General features: G+C 31.7%; 1 protein-coding gene across 1 annotated transcript in view; it reads left to right on the forward strand.

Annotated features, from left to right (window-relative positions):
• Positions 1-24393, forward strand: part of LOC149790740 (metabotropic glycine receptor-like) — a 120411-nt gene extending 96018 nt beyond the window's left edge. Inside the window, exons 8-10 of the mRNA XM_089972792.1 lie at positions 56-161; positions 13623-13802; positions 15307-24393. Coding sequence (XP_089828918.1) covers positions 56-161; positions 13623-13802; positions 15307-15624 — 604 coding nt within the window. The 3' untranslated portion in view covers positions 15625-24393. The remainder of the gene's footprint in view (positions 1-55; positions 162-13622; positions 13803-15306) is intronic.
• Positions 24394-27566: the final 3173 nt, after the last annotated feature.

Raw genomic sequence — 27566 nt, forward strand, 5'->3', positions numbered from 1 at the left:
GTTTCGTATGAAAACTGGTGCATTTTACTTATTACTTTATATCTGTTTCTTTCAGACATGTATATTGGTTAGGTCTACATCCTGACTATCTCTTTCTGATGCATTTCGTGCGGTGTCAGATGTCTGTCAGTCTTACTCTTATATTAATATTTGGTCCAAAGGTAAGATATCCTTAACACAACAATCCACGAATGTATAATTACGTCATCCGTTACATTCAGTCAATCAGAAACCACTGGCACAATTTGCATATACATTTGAAGTGATGGATACAAAGCTGTACCTGTAACATCCTTCTAGATTACTGACAAATATAAATCCTTAACTAGAAAGCGTTGAATGCTATTATGACATTTGTTGCAAATGGATCAATATAACAAACGTGTACTGAAAAAAGGAATATTTTAATTAAGTTTTATAAAAGTGGAAATATTACATTTCGTACGTGTCTAAATCCTCTCACATTACTAATGTAGTAAATATGGTATCACGTTATTATAGTAATCTTGAAAGATATTACATTACTTCAGATGTCTAAAGAGATTCCAATGCTACAGTAATCTATAAAGGTATTACATTGCCATAAAATTCTAGAACAATATTACATTACTAATGTAGTCTAGCAAGGTATTACATTACGCTAGTAATCTAGAATGATATTACATAGCTATAATAGTGTAGAAAAATATTACATTTTATGTAGTAGTCTAGAAATATTTTACATTGCCATTATAATCTAGAAAGATATTACATTGCACTAATAGTCAAAAATATATAGTCTAGAAAGATATCATACTAGTTGTCTAGGAAGATAGTACATTACACTAGTAGTCTCGAATGATATTACATTACTGTAGTAGTCTAAAAATATATTAAATTGCACTAGTAAGTTAAAAAGATATTACGTTACTATTGTAGTCTAGAAAGATATATTATTACTATTGTATTATATCACATTACACCAGTAATCTGGAGAGATATTGCATAGCTATGGAAGTGTAGAGAGATATTACATTACCGCAGTAGTCTAGAAAGAAAATTAATTACACTATTAGTCTAGAAATATATTTAGAAGTCTAAAACAGATTCCACGATACTCTAAAATGATGTTACAATCCGTTGTTTTCACGTGACGTCACTAAACGTGTGTACTTCCACATCCGCCATGTTGAGTCACTAGCCCCGCAAACCGGCACCTATAAACATTGTTCTTCTCGCATAATTACGAAGTCACGTCTCATTTTGTGCGTAAGAATATAAAAATACATCATATTATGTTGTTCCTGTCAACCGCACGAGACCGAATGCGTGGCTTTTCTACTTGTTTTCTTCAAGTAAAACATTTAAATTTCAACCATCTTCATTATTCTTTCAACAAATTAGATCGATCAATAAACAAACGCGTACACAAATGGATACACAAACAAGTAAAAACATCTAATGATTTTCAGTTTTCGTGGGCTGAAAAAGCTAATTGTTTCATATTTCTAAAAGCATTTCGGAATACTTCATTTTGACATTCGACACAAAGTCATGTTCCGTTAGCCACGTGTTTCGTTTGAATACACAGAAGATGAAACTTCTTTGAATGATTATTGCTTTGATTCAGTATCATCCTACGTCCATCATTTCCACCACGAATACATTATCTGACCATACTAATTAAATTGGTTTGTCAACTGTCTTTGGCACAAACACTTGTTGACGCGAAAAGTATTTGTACATACAAGTTTGGCATAAAACACATGCTATGAAATTTTAATTCGTAACTGATATTGTATTCCTAAATTCATTGTGCGGAAATACTCTTTCAAGATGACAAACTTAGAGATATGATATGAAACACTTTAACAATATCAATATTGTCTGTTTGTAAAAAAAAATGACTGCATTTCTATTTGATAGCAATATGCACGATTACGGTTTAACTCCACTATTTTGTCTTTCGTATAAGCAAGGGAACTTCCAGCTTCATTTTTATTTTCATGCTATAAGGCACTTAATTTCAAGTATAATCTATGTATCCTTTCGATGAAGTAAGTGTCCTTGTCGACAGTTAAATCAGATTATACATGATGACTAATGCTGACAAAAGTTTGTTAAGGACTCAAGATGGCGGCACAAGGAGCGTACGCGTTGCGTTGTGGGCATTTGCATACTCAATCGTGACGTCTGTGAAAACAACCCATACTATTGTAACAAATTACTATATTATTCTGTAAAGCTATTACAATATTATAGTAGTCTAGAAAGATGTTAATTTCTATAGTAACCTATGACTATATTACATTATCATAGTAGTCTACAAAGATATTACATTATTATAATATTCTAAAAAGATATTACATTTCTATAGTAATCTAAACAGTTATTACATTACTATAGTAGTCTAAAAGGATAGTACAGAAATAGCCACTAGTATGTTACATTACTTTTGTTGTCTAGAAAGATATTGCATTACTTAAGTAGTCTAAAACTATATTACATTACTACAGAAGTCTAAAACATATTACATTACTATAGTAGTCTGAAAACATATTACATTACAATAGAAGTCTAGAAACATGTTACGTTACTATAGTAGTCTAAAAAGTATTACATTACTATATAAGTCTAAAAGCATTACGTTACTATAGTAATCAAAATATATATTACATTGCTATATTAGTCTAAAAACAAATTACATTACTATAGTAGTCTAAAAACATTACATTACTATAGAAGTCTAAAAACATATTACGTTACTATATTAGTCTAAAATATATATTACATTACTATAGTAGTCTAAAAGGATAGTACAGAAATAGCCACTAGTATGTTACATTACTTTTGTTGTCTAGAAAAATATTGCATTACTTAAGTAGTCTAAAACTATATTACGTTGCTACAGAAGTCTAAAAACATATTACGTTACTATAGTAGTCTAAAAACATATTACATTACTATATAAGTCTAAAAACATTACATTACTATGGTAATCAAAATATATATTACATTGCTATATTAGTCTAAAATCATATTACATTACTATAGAAGTCTAAAAGCATATCACATTACTATAGTAGTCTAAAACATATTACATTAATATAGAAGTCTAAAAGCATATTACATTACTATAGTAGTTTAAAATATATTACATTACTATAGTAGTCTAAAATCATATTACATTACTATAGAAGTCTAAAAGCATATTACATTACTATAGTAGTCTAAAAACATATTACATTACTATAGAAGTCTAAAAGCACATTACATTACTATAGTAGTCTGAAACATATTACATTACTATAGAAGTCTAAGAGCATATTGCATTAATATAGTAGTCTAAAAACATATTACATTGCTATATTAGTCTAAAATCATATTACATTACTATAGAAGTCTTAAAGCATATTACATTACTATAGAAGTCTAAAATCATATTACATTACTATAGAAGTCTAAAAGCACATTACATTACTATAGTAGTCTAAAAACATATTATATTACTATAGAAGTCTAAAAGCATATTACATTACTATAGAAGTCTAAAATCATATTACATTACTATAGAAGTCTAAAAGCACATTACATTACTATAGTAGTCTAAAAACATATTATATTACTATAGAAGTCTAAAAGCACATTACATTACTATAGTAGTCTAAAAACATATTATATTACTATAGAAGTCTAAAAGCATATTACATTACTATAGTAGTCTAAAAACGTATTACATTACTATAGAAGTCTAAAAACATATTACATTACTATATATCATAAAACATATTAAGTTACTATAGTAATCTAAAAATATATTACATTACTATATTAGTCTAAACTATATTATTGAAAGAGGCATACTAAGATATTACTTTAGTCATTATAGGAGTCCAGAAAACTAATGCATTTCTGTAGGAAAAATTAAGGAAATTATTATAAGAGTCCAGAAAGATCTTTAATTGCTGTAGGAATGTAGAAAAATGTTACAGTGTTACAGTTCTGTTCAAATCCAGAAAGATGTTATATTACTATATAGACAAGTATCAAATTTACTACATGTATAAGAGTCTTTCTAATTTAGTAATGATGTATCGAAAGATATTACGAACTTTCATAAATAATTCAGTATATTACATTACTGTGTGAAGTTATAAGCATGGTACATTACAGTAAAAGTCCCCAATAATATTAACGTACTGTAGAAGTGACAGAAAGTGTGACACCACTCCACGAATGAAAAATATATTTCATCAACATGGTATATTAGTCTAGAAATATATTGTAGTGATGTAGGAGACAGTAAAGAGATTTCATTACGATAGTAGTATATTAAGATGTTAGTTTATTATAGGAATCTCTGAAGATATTACATTAATGTTGCAGTCGATATAGATATATAAGTATAGTAATCTCTGAAGATATTACATTACTGTTGCAGTCGATATAGATATATAACTATAGTAATCTCTGAAGATATTATATTACTGTTGCAGTCTATATATATATATATATATATATATATATATATATATATATATATATATATATATATATATATATATATATATATATATATTACTAAAGGAATCTCTGAAGATATTACATTACTGTTGGAGTCGATAGAGATATATTACTATAGGAATCTCTAGTGTTGTTCCGATTATCGATTATAATCGATCATCAGTTCGTTGAGGGAACCAATAAGATAATCGATTGTGAAACTCCATAATCGATTATGTGTAAAGGGAGACTACTTTTTAATTGTATGCAAAGCACAAAGGTTAGTAAAACTCTAAGCCACTAAAATTGACCTGAAATTTATTAATTCCCTTCACAACTACAAATATAAAACCATATATTTCATAGGTGCAAAATTTCATAATTAGGAACATATAGCCATTATTACATGATCAAGTTGTTAAATAGTTGAGTTAATAAATTTAAACACATTTTGATGATTTGTTTCAGTTTTAAATGCAACATTATTTGTAGTATTTGTAAACAATGACAAACAAGAAAACCATGTCCTTCTGCACTTAAAATTATAGACACATCACATATGAATGAAAGGATTTTGGGGGATTGTAGCAGTATTTCAGTTGCACATGACTTATCAGCCATAAAAAGTTGCGTTCATTTAACAAAGATGTAGAACAAAAATAACACACAACAGAATAGACAAAAATGTAATATCATTATCAGGTTAAAGTATACATGTCATTAAAAGAGATTACTCCTGTACAGTTACTAACATCTTGAACTATTGATCAAAGATATAACTGAATAACAAACAAAAATTAAAATTTGCTCTAAGTAACCGATTATAATCGATTATCAGTTGGTTAAGTGGAACCGATTATCGATTATGAATTTCTGACCGATTCCCATCACTAGGAATCTCTGAAGATGTTATATTACTGTTGCAGTCGATAGAGACATATTACTATAGGAATCTCTGAAGATGTTATATTACTGTTGTAGTCAATAGAGATATATTACTATAGGAATCTCTGAAGATATTACATTACTGTTGCAGTAGATAGAGATATATTACTATAGGAATCTCTGAAGGTATTACATTACTGTTGCAGTCAATAGAGATATATTACTATAGGAATCTCTGAAGATATTACATTACTGTTGCAGTCAATAGAGATATATTACTATAGGAATCTCTGAAGATATTATATTACTGTTGCAGTCGATAGAGATATATTACTATAGGAATCTCTGAAGATATTACATTACTGTTGCAGTCAATAGAGATATATTACTATAGGAATCTCTGAAGATATTATATTACTGTTGCAGTCGATAGAGATATATTACTATAGGAATCTCTGAAGATATTACATTACTGTTGCAGTAGATAGAGATATATTACTATAGGAATCTCTGAAGGTATTACATTACTGTTGCAGTCAATAGAGATATATTACTATAGGAATCTCTGAAGATATTACATTACTGTTGCAGTAGATAGAGATATATTACTATAGGAATCTCTGAAGATATTACATTTTTGCAGCAGTCGATAGAGACATATTACTATAGGAATCTCTGAAGATATTGCATTACTGTTGCAGCAGTCGATAGAGACATATTACTACAGGAATCTCTGAAGATGTTATATTACTGTTGCAGTCAATAGAGATATAATACTATCGGAATCTCTGAAGATATTACATTATTGTTGCAGTCAATATAGATATATTACTATAGGAATCTCAGAAGATATTATAGTATTACTGCTGCAGTCAATAGGGATATATTACTATAGGAATATCTGAATATAATAAATTACTATAACAGTCGATAGAGATATATTAATATAGGAATCTCTGAAGATATTACATTACTGTTACAGTCGATAGAGATATATTACTATAGGAATATCTGAATATATTAAATTACTATAACAGTCGATAGAGATATATTACTATAGGAATCTCTGAAGGTATTACATTACTGTTGCAGTCAATAGAGATATATTACTATAGGAATCTCTGAAGATATTACATTACTGTTGCAGTCAATAGAGATATATTACTATAGGAATCTCTGAAGATATTACATTACTGTTGCAGTAGATAGAGATATATTACTATAGGAATCTCTGAAGATATTACATTTTTGCAGCAGTCGATAGAGACATATTACTATAGGAATCTCTGAAGATATTGCATTACTGTTGCAGCAGTCGATAGAGACATATTACTATAGGAATCTCTGAAGATGTTATATTACTGTTGCAGTCAATAGAGATATAATACTATCGGAATCTCTGAAGATATTACATTATTGTTGCAGTCAATATAGATATATTACTATAGGAATCTCAGAAGATATTATAGTATTACTGCTGCAGTCAATAGGGATATATTACTATAGGAATATCTGAATATATTAAATTACTATAACAGTCGATAGAGATATATTAATATAGGAATCTCTGAAGATATTACATTACTGTTACAGTCGATAGAGATATATTACTATAGGAATCTCTGAAGCTATTACATTAATGTTGCAGTCAATATAGATATATTACTATGGGAATCTCTGAAGATATTGCATTACTGTTGCAGTCGATATAGATATATTACTATGGGAATCTCTGGAGATATTACATTATTGTTGCAGTCGATATAGATATATTACTATGGGAATCTCTGGAGATATTACATTATTGTTGCAGTGGATATAGATATATTACTATGGGAATCTCTGGAGATATTACACTACTGCTGCAGTCAATAGAGATTTATTATTATGGGAATCTATAAGATATTGAATGATATTGCATTGTTGTGCTTGTCAGGAAAGGTATGACTTCGCTATAAGACTAAAGAAAGATATTACATTACTATAAGAGCGAGGAAACATGTTGAATTTCTAATAGAGTGAATAATGATATTACATTCCTATAGCAACTATGGTATTACTATAGGAATCAAGAAAGGTATTACATTACTTTAAATCGGAAGAAATATGTTACTTTCCTATGAGGGTGCATAAGGATGTTATAGGACCTTAGATGTGAAGAAAAATATTATATCATATTACTATAGGACTGTGGAATGATTACATTTATATAGAAATGTATTAAAGATATTATTTTACTATAGATGTGTAGCCAAATGTTTACGTTATAATATTAGTAAAGAAGGTATTACATTACATTAGAACCAAAATATATACCACATAACTAGTTGAGTATGGAAGATATAATAATGCTTTAGGAGTATAGAAAAATATTACATTATTAATGTACGTTACTGTAGGAGTCATATTATATTTATTCAGGAGTCAAGAAGATATTACATGACTATAACAGTATAGAAAGATATTACGCTACTAAACGAATCAAGAACAATATGACATTACTATAGGAACCTCGAAAGATATTCCATGACTATAACAGTATAGAAAGGTATTACGCTACTAAACGAATCAAGAACAATATGACATTACTATAGGAACCTCGAAAGATATTCCATGACTATAACAGTATAGAAAGGTATTACGCTACTAAACGAATCAAGAACAATATGACATTACTATAGGAACCTCGAAAGATATTCCATGACTATAACAGTATAGAAAGGTATTACGCTACTAAACGAATCAAGAACAATATGACATTACTATAGGAACCTCGAAAGATATTACATGACTATAACAGTATAGAAAGGTATTACGCTACTAAACGAATCAAGAACAATATGACATTACTATAGGAACCTCGAAAGATATTACATGACTATAACAGTATAGAAAGGTATTACACTACTAAACGAATCAAGAACAATATGACATTACTATAGGAACCTCGAAAGATATTACATGACTATAACAGTATAGAAAGGTATTACACTACTAAACGAATCAAGAACAATATGACATTACTATAGGAACCTCGAAAGATATTACATGACTATAACAGTATAGAAAGGTATTACACTACTAAACGAATCAAGAACAATATGACATTACTATAGGAACCTCGAAAGCTATTACATGACTATAACAGTATAGAAAGGTATTACACTACTAAACGAATCAAGAACAATATGACATTACTATAGGAACCTCGAAAGATATTACATGACTATAACAGTATAGAAAGGTATTACACTACTAAACGAATCAAGAACAATATGACATTACTATAGGAACCTCGAAAGATATTACATGACTATAACAGTATAGAAAGGTATTACACTACTAAACGAATCAAGAACAATATGACATTACTATAGGAACCTCGAAAGATATTACATGACTATAACAGTATAGAAAGGTATTACGCTACTAAACGAATCAAGAACAATATGACATTACTATAGGAACCTCGAAAGATATTACATGACTATAACAGTATAGAAAGGTATTACGCTACTAAACGAATCAAGAACAATATGACATTACTATAGGAACCTCGAAAGATATTACATGACTATAACAGTATAGAAAGGTATTACACTACTAAACGAATCAAGAACAATATGACATTACTATAGGAACCTCGAAAGATATTACATGACTATAACAGTATAGAAAGGTATTACACTACTAAACGAATCAAGAACAATATGACATTACTATAGGAACCTCGAAAGATATTACATGACTATAACAGTATAGAAAGGTATTACACTACTAAACGAATCAAGAACAATATGACATTACTATAGGAACCTCGAAAGATATTACATGACTATAACAGTATAGAAAGGTATTACACTACTAAACGAATCAAGAACAATATGACATTACTATAGGAACCTCGAAAGATATTACATGACTATAACAGTATAGAAAGGTATTACACTACTAAACGAATCAAGAACAATATGACATTACTATAGGAACCTCGAAAGATATTACGTTGCTATTAGAATCTAGAAAGATATTACCTTTGTATAGGAGTCATGAAAAATCATAAATTAAAATCGAAATCTAGAAAGATATTACCTTTGTATAGGAGTCATGAAAAATCATAAATTAAAATCGAAATCTAGAAAGATATTGCATTATTATGGAGTCTAGAAAGGCATTAAATTTAGCATAGGAGTATGAAAGATACTGCAATAATCTCTTTAAGACTATTGAAATATCTTATATTACATTCAAAATCTAGGAAGTGATTACATTACTGTAGGCGTCTGGCAAGATTTTGCATTACTGTTGGGATCTAGAAAGGCACTATATTACTATAGGAATCTCGCAAATGATTATATTACTCTACCAGTCTAGGAATATATTATATTACTGTTGAAGTTGAGGAAAACGTTACATTACCGTAGAAGTGAGGAAAGATATTACAGTTCTGTATGAGCTGATATAGACTGTAAATTAGTGTAGAAGTCATGAGATATATTTCATTACACTTAGAAAGTAGAAAGGTATTGAATTGCTACATGAAACTGATTATATAGCGCAGTACTTTATAAGCCTAAAGTTAATACAGTCCTTTATGTGTCTAAAGTTAGTACAGTACTTTATGAATCTAAAGTTAGTACAGTACTTTATAAGTCTAAAGTTAATACAGTCATTTATGAGTCTAAAGTTAGTACAGTACTTTATGAATCTAAAGTTAGTACAGTACTTTATGAGTCTAAAGCTAGTACAGTACTGTATGAGTCTAAAGCTAGTACAGTCCTTTATAAGTCTAAAGTTAATACAGTCCTTTATAAGTCTAAAATTAGTACAGTACTTTATGAGTCTAAAGTTAGTACAGTCCGTTATAAGTCTAAAGTTAGTATAGTCCTTTATGAGTCTAAAGTTAATACAGTACTTTATGAATCTAAAGTTAGTACAGTACTTTATGAGTCTAAAGTTAGTACAGTCCTTTATAAGTCTAAAGTTAATACAGTACTTTATGAATCTAAAGTTAGTACAGTACTTTATGAATCTAAAGTTAGTACAGTACTTTATGAGTCTAAAGTCAGTACAGTCCTTTATAAGACTAAAGTTAATACAGTACTTTATGAATCTAAAGTTAGTACAGTACTTTATGAATCTGAAGTTAGTACAGTCCTTTATAAGTCTAAAGTTAATACAGTACTTTATGAGTCTAAAGTTAATACAGTACTTTATGAGTCTAAAAATAGTTCAGTACTGCGTCTTAATTTAGTACAGTACTGCGTCTTAATTTAGCACAGTACTTTATAAGTCTAAATTTAGTGCAGTACTTTATAAGTCTCAAGATAGTACAGTACTGTGTCTTAATATAGCATAATACCTTATAATTCTAAAATTAGTAAGTACTTTTATAAGTCTAAAGATAGTACCGTAATTTATGAGTCTGAAAATAGAACAGTACTTCATGAGTCTAAAGATAGTACAGTAGTGTAGGAGTTTAAAATTAGTACAGTACTGTATGAAACTTAAAATGTATCATAACACTGCATTAGTTAGGAAATATATGTTGGTACTAGATTAGTCAAGAAATACATTACGTTACTAAGGAATATGAAAAGCATTATTTACTAAATGAATCTTGAAAGATATTATACATCTTTTGGAAACTAAAAATACATTATATTATTATATGATTCTAGATAGATATTACGTAAGTATATACTACGCCTAGCCAAATATTAAGTTACTGTACAAGTCAGATAATGTTTACGTTACTATAAAATTCTGTAACGATATCAACGTTAGTATAGGAGTCAAAAGATAGAACATACCTACAGGAGTCCAGAAAGACTTTAGATTGCAATAGGCGTAGACTCTGTACAGTTTTTAGACATTTCTTCAGCAGTTTGTAAATATATTGGATTACTTTGGGGGTTTGGAAGATGTTATATTACATTACTTCAGGATTGTAGAAATATATTAGACTGGTGAAGGGGCGTTATAAAAATATGACATTAATTGCTGAATGAATCTGGTAAGATATTACAATACTACAGAAATTTATAATAATGTTAGATTACTGGTTGAGTCAGGAAAGATACTGCATTATCATGCGAACCAAGAACGAAATTACATTTCTGTTGGAATGTAGAACAAAAAATATATATTAGTGAAGAAGTCTAAACAAGTATTACAACAGTGTATCGGTCAGGAAAATATTACATTCCTATAGGAGTATGCAACAGGTATTAGAACAGTGTATCGGTCAGGAACATATTACATTCAAATAGGAGTATGCAACAGGTATTACAACAGTGTATCGGTCAGGAAAATATTACATTCCTATAGGAGTATGCAACAGGTATTACAACAGTGTATCAGTCAGGAAAATATTACATTCCTATAAGAGTATGCAGCAGGTATTACAACAGTGTATCGGTCAGGAAAATATTACATTCCTATAGGAGTATGCAACAGGTATTACAACAGTGTATCAGTGAGGAAAATATTACATTCCTATAGTAGTATGCAACAGGTATTACAACAGTGTATCGGTCAGGAAAATATTACATTCCTATAGGAGTATGCAACAGGTATTACAACAGTGTATCAGTCAGGAAAATATTACATTCCTATAGTAGTGTGCAACAGGTATTACAACAGTGTATCGGTCAGGAAAATATTACATTCCTATAGGAGTATGCAACAGGTATTACAACAGTGTATCAGTCAGGAAAATATTACATTCCTATAGTAGTGTGCAACAGGTATTACAACAGTGTATCGGTCAGGAAAATATTACATTCAAATAGGATATGCAACAGGTATTACAACAATGTATCGGTCAGGAAAATATTACATTCAAATAGGAGTATGCAACAGGTATTACAACAGTGTATCGGTCAGGAAAATATTACATTCAAATAGGAGTATGCAACAGGTATTAAACAGTGTATCGGTCAGGAAAATATTACATTCAAATAGGAGTATGCAACAGGTATTACAACAGTGTATCAGTCAGGAAAATATTACATTCCTATAGGAGTATGCAACAGGTATTACAACAGTGTATCGGTCAGGAAAATATTACATTCAAATAGGAGTATGTAACAGGTATTACAACAGTGTATCAGTCAGGAAAATATTACATTCTTATAGGAGTATGCAACAGGTATTACAACAGTGTATCGGTCAGGAAAATATTACATTCCTATAGGAGTATGCAACAGGTATTGCAACAATTTATCGGTCAGGAAAATATTACATTCAAATAGGAGTATGCAACAGGTATTACAAGAGTTTATCAGTCAGGAAAATATTACATTCCTATAGGAGTATGCAACAGGTATTACAACAGTGTATCAGTCAGGAAAATATGACATTCATATAGGAGTATGCAACAGGTATTACAACAGTGTATCGGTCAGGAAAATATTACATTCAAATAGGAGTATGTAACAGGTATTGCAACAATTTATCGGTCAGGAAAATATTACATTCAAATAGGAGTATGCAACAGGTATTACAAGAGTGTATCAGTCAGGAAAATATTACATTCCTATAGGAGTATGCAACAGGTATTACAACAGTGTATCGGTCAGGAAAATATGACATTCCTATAGGAGTATGCAACAGGTATTACAACAATTTATCGGTCAGGAAAATATTACATTCCTATAGGAGTATGCAACAGGTATTACAACAATTTATCGGTCAGGAAAATATTACATTCAAATAGGAGCATGCAACAGGTATTACAACAGTGTATCGGTCAGGAAAATATTACATTCGTATAGGAGTATGCAACAGGTATTACAACAGTGTATCGGTCAGGAAAATATGCAACAGGTATTACAACAGTGTATCGGTCAGGAAAATATTACATTCGTATAGGAGTATGCAACAGGTATTACAACAGTGTATCGGTCAGGAAAATATTACATTCAAATAGGAGTATGCAAGCTTATAATTTGTTGGTGAATGAAGTTGGAAATATATTAAATTACTACAGTTTTCAGGAAAGATATTGCATTAATGCATTACATTGATTCAGGAGGCTAATTATATATTAGTAATACCGATGCATGATGTTTAATTTGTATTCCGCAGATAATTATATTATCGCAAAAAGCGTTGATGATCTTTTAAGATTGCTTTTTATTAGTAGAGATTGATATTAATATTTTGAATGCATTCTTGATAGATGGTGAAGCTCTGGAACAATTGTTGTCTTCACATTAATACATTATTACATAGATAAATTTTCTTTCCAGTTATGGTATGCTCATCGGCCTCCGGATGACATACACATGCGCAATAGGGCCTATTCTTCATCTGACGTCCCGGACAATACGGCACCCGAGACGTTGAAGCTTAACGTGGGTATATCATCGAATGGAGACGTAGATGTGGGCGAAGTAAGTCTAGCTGATATGGACCCAGAAGATATAAGGGTAACGACATACTTTATTGTGTTCGAATATAGATATAATTGTATCCGCATAAAGCTACGTGTTTATTAATGTAGTCAATTCTTACTGCGTAACACGAAATGACTGCTGTATATTGTTGAATCATGCAAAAATGTTCTGTATAAATTTAATATTTGCAAACACAGATGATAAAGTCAATGGCAAGAGTATGAGACATTAGAAAATCTGCAGATTTGTACGACTTGCTGCAAATCGATCCCATGTGCTTTTTCTTGCGGAAAACTGACGTGATATCAATAATGTTGTGGTCATGAACAAATTCACCCTCCCATCAACATATCCCTTTTCTTTCAGCTTTGGATAAAAACTAACGTATCTTCAACGTCTTGCAAATCTAAAGAATTTTAAATGTTTATTCGCGTATTCTTTCATTGGTAGTTAATGCCAGGGTACATCGGCCCATATGCTTCTTAAAAATGACATTTAATTGGCGGATACGTATTTAACTAAGGTTAGTACAAGAAAATGCAAGCATGTACATTTTTCAATGATTTTGTTCTTTGCTTGGAAATATCCATATACAGAAGAGTAAATATAATTCCCAAGCAATCATCCTTCAGGAGGCAAGAATAACATTCTGAATACAAGAAGATCCCAATTTTTCGTATTTGTTACAATTTCCAGAGCGTTGATTTTGGATTTCATCAGTATTGATTTAGAAAAACTCAGAGGATATCTTAACGCTCTTGGACTCAAGAGGATGTTATATTCAAAGTCGTTTTGTCCACAGAATTAAGCACTGTCTAAAACAATGAAACAGTGACATGCAGTCATGTTCAGAGGCTACCGGCGTTCGCATGGGATGACGTAATTTTCCTTCTTTTTCTCCTGATTTTAATCCACTTAAACAAGTTTCCGCTTTTAACAATATATGTTTGATACAGTACTGTGATATTGATTTCGTTCTATTATAGTTGGAAATGTTGAGAACTTTTTCATTGGACCAGAAATCACCACGACGAGCTTACGAATCAAACCATTAAATGTAGTTGAATTATAAAACGACAAAAGAATCAATTTTGGCATTCGAGATAATCCATAGGAATATGAAGATACTATTTCCAAACTTATTTACTGCAGTACCAAATAGAAATATTAATTAGATAATCAGAATAATGTTCATTACAGAATACAAATGTACCAAAAATATTACGGATTGTCCTAATCGGTGGAAATGGTTTCAATTATATGATACATTTGCCTCACATATGTTTATCACCGATATCACCATGACAACATAAAGCAAAAATATATTTCCATTATTTACAGAAACTTTTCTTCTGTCAAATATTAGTATGTTTTGCATTATGGAAGATAGTCCATAGCAGTTTAAGAAAATATAGTTTTGTTTATTGTCCTTTAAGTAATGTTTAAGAAATGTTTCCTCTAGGTTGAGAAACTGAAAGAATGTATACACTGAATCTTTAATTGTTTTTCTTCTGTCTTTTTCTTTTTCAAATGATAGGCCGAGCTAAAGCGATTGTACACCCAGTTACAAATTTATAAAACAAGGAATATGCGAAAGGATAATCCCCATATTTCTAAACGACGTGGGGGCAGGAAACAGACTCATAGACGCTTTTCACTGCAGGCATTCCATCATAAGCATCGACATCACCATGATCATGATCATGAACATGAAATGTCTAAGACTCCAGAAGAGTCTACGAACAGTGCCGAGGGATTTGCGATGCCAATGGAATCAACTTCCAGTAAAGTCGAAGATGTGCATGAAGGAAAACCGATAACTATTTCCTTTAAAATGGGTCATTCGTATAAATAAGGTGTTTTTCTAAATTTCTGGATTAATGCGCACGCTGGATATAGCGAGTGGAAGGATGGATTATAATGGATTAGTGATGGATTATGTCAGATTTTTGTGTTGTTGATATGTAATTTTGTTAAAGTAGATTTATTCTACAATTGGAAAATGTTTAATCATCCGTAAATACTTATCATTGAAATTATAAAATCATTTGTCTATTTAATAAGGCTATATTGTAAACCATTTATATATACATGCAAGCCAGTGTAAACGCTCAGGCTCATCATAAGAATACTTAGACTATTCACAACTTTCTGTAACTACTTTATGAAATACAAATACAATCTCGATATCAAACATACCTTCTAAATTAACAAATGTCTAGAACAGGCATGTGCAACCTAATGTATGTGGATTGGATCTGGTCCGCGACTTTGTTTTATGTGCTTATTTACATCATAGAGTTTGGCTTTAAAAATCGCTCCTCCCTCCCACGCCCTGGAGAAAGTTGCACATTCCTGCTCTATAACAAAATATCACCTCATACTAAACACACGTTCAATCCATGACGTTTATGCAATGTAAATGACCAAAGTGCAGATGATTTCTTTACTGACTGCTTCTTCAACACAGTAGTAAATATTTATATAGCTTTGTTTAAGATTTATCGCCTCAGGAACGGTGTGACAACTTTCTTTTGGGTCAAAGCGTCACAGTAAGTTTATGAAGAAACAAAAAATTATAATTTGTCGCATTCCAGAAGATTGGACCACAGAAAAATACGTTTTCTTTTCCAGAACTCTTCGATACAATAACTATAGAAGAATGGTGAGGAGTTCATAATAATGATGTCAATGGATAACATTCTGAAAGCATATGGTGCCGTGAAAGCATTTATACTTGAATAACATCGAAAAGCTGTCATATCTCATTAAAACATTGAAACCGAGACATTGTAACCAATCAATTGGTGGAAAGATAGAAAAGGATACGACTGTGTATCGATGGTTTATTCATCTCGAGCAAAATTTGTTTCCATGTTACAACCAGTCTATTCGCTGATACTACGATACATAGAAGAGGCATCTCCCTTTGTTTGCCATCAAATATATATCTCACAATAATTATATCTTATTAGTCATAATAATCCATCTTGTCTTTAAATTATAATGGTACCGTATACACTTTGTAAAGCTAAGTTTGCAGGAAACAGTAAAGAGAAGATAACTCATATAATATCATTGTGGTTTGTGAAAAAACAAACAGATGGAAGTCAGAATAGGAAACAGAATAGGTAGATTATGATACTTGAAAAAATATTTTAAAAAATGGAAAATATGAACAGCTTTATATTTGATAATTGGTAAGAATCGCGAAACAGTTTAAACTTGGGACAAAAGTCATTAATGATGATAACTACTTTGAAATCAACTTTTTAACTGAATGAAAATTGTTTTATAATACCCATTTTCTGTACCAGACTTACCTCCCTGTACGAATGATCTTGGGACAACAATAGTTATGTTGCATTTGAACCAGTAACATTTCATGACCTGATTGTCAGAAAGACATTTTCAAACTTTTGAACGTTATTTACAGCTTTCTGAATGTCATTCAGGTGCCATAATAAAATAGCTACTGCAGACTATAGTGAATCCCCCAGAAAGTATGGCTTGATTGGAGCCGGTACTAACACGTTGTCCTCCTGTAAGGGAAATAACCCTTTGAAAACTGTATTTACAGGCGCTCTAACTCTTGCATGATACATATTTTGGGTATTTATAAGGTATGCTTTGATTAATTTACTATTGTGATAACTTGTATGGGCCTAGAGTCACACAGTTACATCATTAATAATGGAAAGAAGAGTAATAAGATTATGTACTGTCATGGAAAAGAAATCCCAACTGGAGGCAGACATAAAGAAGCAATTTAATATTCTCAGATTTATAAATTAAATGAAAACAATTACACTTGATCATATTTCATGTGCAAGTGTTATATATATCTTCGGTTATAAGAGGAATCTAATTGAAAACAAAATGATACAAAAATGATAACTCCGGCAGATCAGGGTATATGTTGTTTTTCCTATTGATTACTCCTAACAAACTGCATAGATTGGCAGGAACATGATGCAGATATGTGCTTGTGCAGTTTACAGTTGGTATCGACTTATAAGCGAGTGTATACAGTAAATACAGACAGAGAATCACATAACTTTTGAAGATATCTGATTCTAAGTCCTGTCATATCCATTCAGTGGACAAAAGACATACAATGTGCCATGTTTGCTTGGATTCTGTTGATTATGCTAGTTGTGCTAAATTCATACGTTATATAATAGTTATCCTGAATTTATACCAGTTCTACTAAATAAGTTGTAAAGCAAACACAATCACAGTGGGTAGGTTATGTGTTCCCCATCACATACCTCTCTCTCTCTCTCTCTCTCTCTCTCTCTCTCTCTCTCTCTATATATATATATATATATATATATATATATATATATATATATATATATAATTGGGATTTCAAATTGTGATCCGCCCATGGCACAATAATATGAATATATAAACATTCTTGCAACTGCGTGCTGCTATACACACACACACACACACACACACACACACATATATATATATATATATATATATATATATATATATATATATATATATATATATATATATATATATATATATATATATATATAAGATATGTTTAATTCCACATGCTCGCTTTAAGCCTATATCTAACAGTGCAAGAAAGCAAACATTCTTAAATATTTTCTATTATCTATTAGTGCAATTGTTGTTTTTTGGGGTGGGGGTGGGGGTGCCTTTAATTTTCTTGCAAACAATCTGCAAAGGTTGAATAAAAGTGTGAAATTGGTTATGTCAAACTTGCGTTCTTCGATCTGCATTTGCTGCTTGATATTTTGAAATTTCGAAATGATTTGGGAAAGAGAAAATGAACATAAACTGATAATACTTTAATTTTAAAAGTCTTCAATTTCCAATATTGTTCCACATATTTCATTGTGAATAAATCGAAAAACCTGCAAATTTAGCTAAAATTGTTGATGTGTATGAACGTGGAAATATAGTGGAATGCAAAATGAAAGGGGTAAAGTATGCATTACATTATACATAAAAGGTAATTCTATTGTATATATTTTGAAATCTCAAACCCGTTTCAAATGAGCTATAACTTTTTCATTCTTTGTCACGTTATTTATGGTTACAATTATGTTTAAATGTATATGTAATATGTAATATTTTATACTTATTGTACAAAGTGCAAATAAACGTAAGTCTATATACATACATATATATATATATATATATATATATATATATATATATATATATAAAGTAAAGCAAAAGTACTAAACTAAGTGCTATGAAGTACTCAGTGAATCTTTTTTTTCTCATATAAGTCGGATCTGATTTTCAAAGCTTGCAGCAAAAATAGTGAATCATCACTTATTAGGATGTTTGTTACAAACATGGAATCAGTCTTCCTTCATTTCAGATCTAGAAAACCTTGCCATTTGAAGTGGTGTACAGTCAGATCCAACTGCGAAAAACACAAACCATGTTCAGACCTCGAATAATGCACCAGCAGTCAGTCTGTGTTGTTTGTCTTATTGATTAGGTCTCACAAACTGCATAGACTCCGATCTCATGGTACATTATGGGATGCCAGATCAGGGTTGATGCAGTTGGATCGGAATTATACACGAGTATATAGTGTATTTCATATGTTGGAGTAAATGTATTCTAATATTCGCCTAAAAGCTGATTTTATAAGTCAAATACATATAACAAACTGATAAAGTAAACAAAGGAATGAGGAAATTAAGAAAGGAATAAATCTTCTTTGCAGGCAATCATTAGTGCTATTTTTCATCGCTGTTCTTTCTATGTGTTATATTGGTTTGATGATACAATTTAGTAAGCTGTTACGAGAAATGTATGACAGTATGCACTCCCTTCTTATAATAATAATCCTTGATATGTATCTTTGCTCTAGACCAGAGAGAGAGAGAGAGAGAGAGAGAGAGAGAGAAATATTGTGATATCACACGATACGTACTGACAGTTCACATTTTATATTTGATAAATAATCATCTTTATAATTAAAGCACGATAAAAACCAAAAGGGTCCCCCACCCAAACGTGAAAAAGGATAAATAACTCTTATCTCAGGGGTTACACTGAACTTAATGATCTCGTAAAGAATCATAAACTAGTTTTGTAAACAAACCCGTTTGCCCGAGATTTTCTAATGAACATGACGTGCATATTTTGTTTATTTCCTACTAAAGACTCTATACCACAAGCGTTATCGATACGAGTCTGAAATAACGTACACAAAGAATTCTTGAATTTTGCGTGTGTTCAGTGCATTTTACTTCAGTTACCACGGTCGGTTTCTCACAGACCGTGTAGTGTTCGTTCTGTCTATGACATAAAGAAACCACAGTGCAAATAACATCACAGAAAAGTAAACCTAAATGTAGTCAAAATAACTCATTTAATATTTATTCATAAATACATTTTGAACTGTTTGAGATTATGCATTCGACGCAAACCTTGTTCGGCAAGGATGAAATTGAAACGAACGGCTGTCTTAGATATAAATCGTTTCTTTCACACTGGCAATATTGTGTGAATAATATGCATACATGTATTACAGAAGTGGCCATTCGGTGCAAACAAAAAATAAGATTGGAAGTCAGTGAAAATGTAAAATAAGCACATACATCTGTTGACAGAGATAAGCAGAATGGAGCGCAGTGGACTGTTGGAAATATTGATCCACATCACTGCCAAAAATGTAAAGAACGATTTAATTTTTTTTTTCTTTATTTGTTTTTTAATTTTTTTTTCTTTGTAGTACACATTAGCCAATATAGCTAAAATTACCGTTACGCTTTATATCATAGCATGAGAATATTGTAATAACATCCATGTGTCCATTAAAGTAAGAATTATACAATGTAATTCACAGACATAATTTGTAAACTTATTTTTCATCAGAACGACCGGCTTTCTGCCTCTAGTTATTCTGGGAATTTTTCAAAAGAGAAGTATTTTTAAAGATATTATTTTGAGGCTGTTGCCTTTGAAGTTGCCAAAATTTGTTTCGAATACTTTGAAATGCATGATTAAAAACGTCACCATTAATAGTAGTATACAATTAAAACATAATTTCAAGAAGAAATAACAAGGGACGAAATGTGTAATACTTTTATCTAAGTATGTACTGAAGACAACTAAGTAATGATAATTGAATCAAACTTTCATTGGCATTGTTTATCTCACCTCAGTTTGGAGTTTCATAAAATCACAGCGATTCGAAACGGATATTGTGAAATTACAGGTGTAATGTACATCATAATAGTTTGAAACTTTAGTGTCATGACTAAAATAAAACAAGGTGGAACAGAATAATTATACAAATTTACGAAATTAAAACAAATACATTTACAGGATAAATTTCTTTTAGAAGATGATCCAATTAAAGTTACAGCATTATATTATTAGTAAATTATACAAGAAAATATCTAGGACGTAGAAAGTGCATACGGTATTAAAATATGTCATCAAATTTTTATCTAACCATGTGTTATTGGTAGACAGAATTTTGGTCAGTGGTCAATATTAAAGCACGAGTGGATTAGACCATGGTGTTGTCTTTTGGATGTGTTTTTGACACATTAACCCCTAGGGACGAGTTAACGTGGCAGGAGGTAGTAGCCTACTGCCGAGCTCTGTAGCGTCATGGTCATGCGTGATACGCTAAAGTGGGTGATATTTAATAAAGGTAGACAGAATAATTTTTATCTATCCAAAATTGGCCCGTGGTCGGAATCCGATTTTGTGTCCGGATTTTAGACTTTTTGGTCTCAGATCTAAGGCAAACCGGTATGAACTGCAAACAGACAGATGAACCATTGGACAAAATAGGACAAGATGGGCACTTGAAGTAAAGAGTGGTCTTGATACAAAAATAATGGGTCCGTTTAGCCAACAAACAAAAAATCCAACTTTTACCCTTCTGCTCATGCGCGAGCCAAATAGCCAATAGAAAACGATGTTTCTAACACAACTAGGCAGTATGTTATTGAAAGATCACCTGGGATTTGGTGTTTTCTGATGCATTCAGTAAAAGCTTTCAAAATGTGTTTCCTACTCGAATTTCAGGCGAAAACGACAAAAACTCCCAGGGGTTAACGTGTTAATTTGGGTTAATTTGCCTGTATTGTTCAAACCACATTTATCTTTATATTAATGATTAAACGTGAGACGAAGAATGTAACGTAATGTAATAATAAGCTTTGACATTCAGAAACAAGAAATGGTTATATTTACTTTGTAATATATGTTTTTTTTTATGAAAAAGCTCATGATGTTTACTATTTGATTAAGATTAAAATATTCACTTCTTCATTTATAAGGAACTTCATTTTACAAAACGAAAATGTAGGTAGGTAAATAAATGAAGACATAAATAAATAAATCAAACAAAAACAAATGATAAAACATAATATAATATAATATGTAATATAATATAATATAATATAATATAATATAATATAATATAGCTTGTTCCTATTGAAATTGTATCTGACGCAACTTCAATAGTCTAGTTGGAGGTGCTGACAGAGTTACCTCCCCTGAAAAATATGGCACTGTTCGGAACAACCATCCAATTGTCACTACAGTAAATTTGTTCAATATTATAAAAGTGATCTCTAGAAATGCTATGTATACTGTTTGCATTTATTATCATACATTTATATAAATGAAAAGCATACGGGAACTTGAAATCATTTGATCTTTTATTGAATGAATTTCTCCATACATTTAGTAAAGGCAGATGAGCCGAAATTTGGCGCCCACGAGAATGATGTCATGTGACACCATACATATATAAACAATATATGCAAGCACAGCAGTGTTTAAAATCGATCATCATTTGCTTTGTACATGTATGTGTAGATTAGTTTTGATTTATCGAACTACAGTTTTATTTATTTCTTACGTAACATGAGAAAAATGTATATTTTATGATAGTATCTGGCATTGTAGTAACATATTACTTGGTACCTACGGTTGATTGCCTAATTGTTTCAAGCAAATTTAGAAATGTGTGGGTTTCATTGGGACGAAAAGACTTCTGAGATGGAATACACTTAACATTTCCCATCCACCCACCCCTCTCTCTCTCTCTCTCTCTCTCTCTCTCTCACACACACACACACACACACACACACACACACACATCAATAGAACAGTTACGTAAAAATGTATGCTTATAGATCAAAACCTGGTTTTTCTGTGTTTCATATAGAGTGGAAATGTGACGAAATCACCAATTGCATCTTCCAAGCAACTAGAATATTGTTAATGTCCATTGATTGTTTAACGAAATCCAGTCGAGAAGCAATGTTATAGACCGCTCTCACTATCTTCAATCAGTATTGAAATCGTTTCAACACACGCTAGTTGGTATTCTTTCGCCATTCAAGGAAAACAAACTACTTTGTTTTGCAAAAATAACCATGTTTGGAATATGCAAATACAATTAATAAATGTCTAGAGTACGATAATATGATGGTGAAAGTTAACGTATTATGTGGAAAATATAGTAATAAATTTAGCCAACTATTTTGAATGCAATGCGAGAGAGAGACAGACAGACAGACAGATAGACAGCGCCAGATATCGTGTAACGCAAGTAATAAAAATTAAAACCAGAGCCTTGATATTTGGAAACATTTGCGCCATTGTTTTCTTTCTTCATAATTAAAGATATTTAAAAAAATAAATATTCATCACTTTGTTTAACAGAGTAGATGGAATTCTGTATATCATGATACTGCGAACAGATTTTAATTATACACATCCTAGGCAAACGCACCGCGTCTATGCCAAACTGCTCCCTAGGTTAGGACATAAACAACGCCACAACCTGCACGTTTAAACATCATGTTTGTTTTGCAGTTGAATTTGTGACCAAAACTATCGATAATTTAAAATGACAGTACCAGATCTGCTTCTGTAAATGTTATATGTTTTATTTTGTCAACCATCAATCTTTGCTAATAATCTCGAAAGCAAGACCGGTTGCAATTTATAAAGCATTTCTGCAAGTTTCTATTTCAACTGTTAGGAGTTGTATCCCACTATGATGAGTATACGTCTTTGCCGGAATCATTCTGAACTACATCGACTATTTCAGCGAGGCAAAGACACAAATATGCCTCTGATGTATGTTGGCGCAGCGCAGCAATTTACAGGAACAAAATCATACAGAAATTTCAATGCAAGAAAAGAAACCCATCTATTCAGACCACCATGGCTACTTCTACGACTGAATCGACTGTGCGGGTTAAACGGGGAAAAAAGAAAATAAAGTTAGATCATTCGCAACGTCTCAGTCAGTCCTTGTTTCGTAGACAGAAGAAGTGGTCCGAATGGCATACATTCGAGGTACGATTTGTATGATTGGCCTCGAAATTGCGATTTTGCCGTACAGTGCTTGTCGCGTGATCTCATTGAGAGAAAGATGTGACGGGAGTTAACTCTTATTTACTAAATTGAAAGGAGCATTTAAGACGGACATGTCCATGTTCTTGCCGTTGCATATGTGGGGGACATTTTACTTGAAATGTTGAATGTATATGTTATGCCTATACAATAATACTGTTAATGTAGATAACGAGTACTCTGTATCATATGAACTTTTTCCAAATAAAATACCAAGTTGAAATTTGATTTGATTGTCCTTCATTACTAAGCAAGTGTTCGAGGGAGGAGTTGGGAGACGTGCAGAAATTGGAAACAAAGCGTAGACTAAAGTTGGATTTAAAAGCATTTAAAAGCTTTTGGACATTTATAAAAGAAACGTAACCTTAACGGAATGCACATCAACAGAAACAAGACCTGTCAAGGAAAGTATTAACAGAAAGACAAAAAAAATCATGGACACAATTGAAGGAAATATGACAACTCAGTGTCGCACATTGACCGAAATAATTCAATTCAGAGACATAAATTAACAGAAAAAAAAAAAATCGGGGAAACACATTAACAGAAATAAGACAACTCACGAAAACGCATTAACTACTCATGGGCACACATTTATGGAAATAACAATTCTGGGACACATATTAACAGAAATTATACAACTCAAGGACACGCATTTTTCGAAAGATTCAAAACTCTGGGACGCACGTTGAGAGAAATAAGACAATTCAGGGACACATATTTATGGAAATAACCCAGGGGCACACATTTACGGAAATAACAACTCTGGGACGCACATTAAGAGAAATAAGACAACTCAGGAACACACATTTATGGAAATAACAACTCAGGGACACACATTAACATAAGTAATACAACTCAGGAACAACGTAAGAAGAAATAAGACAACGCAGGGCACACCTTTACGGCAATAAAAGAGTGTGTGTGTGTGTGTGTGTGTGTGTGTGTGTGTGTGTGTGTGTGATTAGGATTTTTAACGTACCTTAAACAATTTTTAGAAACAACAGTTTATAGTGATGTCCGGCACTGTGGCATCATGTCGCAGATATGTGGCATCAAGCCCCACCCAGTCACATTATCCTTAAACCAGGCCGACCAGTCATAACACTAACCTCTTAATGTTGAGCGCCTAACGAGAGCGCTGTTAGTACCATTTTTAGATATCTTTGGTATGTCTCGGTCGGGGTTAGAACCCGCGACCTCCCGCATCCAAGGCGGACGCTCTAATCAGTAGGCCATCGGAGCGGTCCCACGGCAATAAGACAATATTGGAACAAACGTTACAAGAAAGGAGACACAGCTGTACAGCTTCCGATATTTCGATAGTAGAAACCCTATTGCCGGTATTTTGTGGGGTACTTTTATTTCCGCCTATTATTATTCAGTTTGACTGTGACCGAAACTATTTAAATATGTTATTATTATTAGTAGTAGTAGTAGTAGTAGTAGTAGTAGAAGTAGCAGTAGTAGTATTAACCGCTAAAATATAATTCGCAAACGTTAAGCTATAGGTTTTTAAAAACAAAAAATAAAGAAGTAAAAAAAAATTATGCCATCCCGTGTTCATGGTTGCAGTAAAGGTGCAACAATGTGGCGACCTGGCCGAGTTTCCTCTGACCCTTGCCACCCCATTTTTGACCTTTGGACATTTATGTTCTGGTCTTAAATACCATCATGAATGTTCAAATATAAAACGTGGTGGCAAGGGTCAGAGGAAACTCGGACTAGATGGCAACAAAAGAAGGTTGTAGACTTACAGAATTGTTCATGTTTCTATCTGTATATATTCAAAAGATAGAAAAGCGAGAAACGAATAAACCGTTCCAAAAATAAATTCAAATGTTGATTAATTTTGTCTTAAGTGTCATGTAGCTATTGAATTTTTTTTATCTTATCTCTTGCTTCTTTAGATCTGTCTGTTTGGTCATGTTCCTATTAATTAATAAGAGCGATGACATATATTTGCAACACGCAACTCATCATCGTCATCATCGTCGTCGTCGTCGTCGTCATCAATCCCGCAACCCAAGAGGTCGTTGTGGCACCACAGTTGACTTTACAACCAATTCTCTCCATCTTTCCCGGTTCTCTACTGCCCTTTAGGAATCCCCAAACCCCATGCCTGTCCACTCTTTAATGTTGTCTTCCCATCTCTTTTTCTGTCTGCCTCTTCTTCTGCATCCCCCGCACTGTGCCGCCTTGCCAGATTGTTTTTGCCAGTCCAGATGATCTTGAGACATGACCATACCGCTTCAGTTGGCGTTTTTCCACAGTTGACAAGAAAGAGGTATAACACCTAAATGCCGTATTTATTTCTTCCAACCTCTTAGCCTGACAGAGTTACCTCTCTTCCTCCAGCTCAAATGTTTCAAAACTGAAATATCGTGCATCTTATTTTATTTCACACAATGCTTAATAAAGTTTGATCATTTCTCGACAATAAGTGCGTTCGAAAATTCATGACTTTTGTGTTTCCTTATTCAAGTACACCGATATCACATACGATGAAATGAAAGCTCAATTACATACACGTCATCTTCTTTAAATAACAAAACACTTTAAAGGGAACATGGCCGTGTAAAGTGCAAATTCTCCTAACAAAACCGTAAGGCTACTAATTTTGCACAAAGTAAATTCCCTACATATTTATTTCCTTTAACAGATAACTGTTGCCTACCTGTGTGTCGCTTCAGAAGACCGGTTGCAATTTATAATGTTACCACTCTATGGTCTTAAACCAAGGAAGAGAAAGAAGCGAAACCAACAAGTTTAGTAAATAAACATATAATTTATTTCTCTAAGTTACAAAGTGAAATGTAAGATGAACTTTCAGTATTGTGAATTAAATCCAAATAATCGTAAATGTTCTATCACAAGTTCAATAGTAAATAAATGTTCAAAACGAATTTCAATGATCTTGAATGTGGTGATGGACCAAATATTTTGAATAAGCAGATGAACTAACAATCTTGATATATAACAATTATATATTCCAAAATACCTTCGAATGAATTCACAAGAATACCAAAGTAGTGTTTTTGACCAAAATGGCAATGAGCACTTTGTAATTTCATTGAATAATTTAATACCTGATCCCAGTTAAAGTAGTATCTGATCACAACTGAAAACGATCCCACCAAGTGGTCGGATGATAGGAATGATATAACTTTTTTTTACCTCAACCTTATACAAAAACCTAATACAATAAAACGGCAGGATTTGGGTCAAACGTTCTCTTCCACAACATTCTTTGTTTAGGAACGAGGCTAGACATTGAACGCAAATATCAGTAAACAACTTTTTTAAAAAAAATGATAAAGGCCAGATATGATATAACTACCCTACCCTTAATCACAGAAAAAGGTCAAACACACAAAATAAGTTAGATATACATAA

The sequence above is a fragment of the Sinohyriopsis cumingii genome, chromosome 10, assembly GCF_028554795.1.
Source record: "Sinohyriopsis cumingii isolate HCF-2022 chromosome 10, ASM2855479v2, whole genome shotgun sequence".
Taxonomy (NCBI): domain Eukaryota; kingdom Metazoa; phylum Mollusca; class Bivalvia; order Unionida; family Unionidae; genus Sinohyriopsis; species Sinohyriopsis cumingii.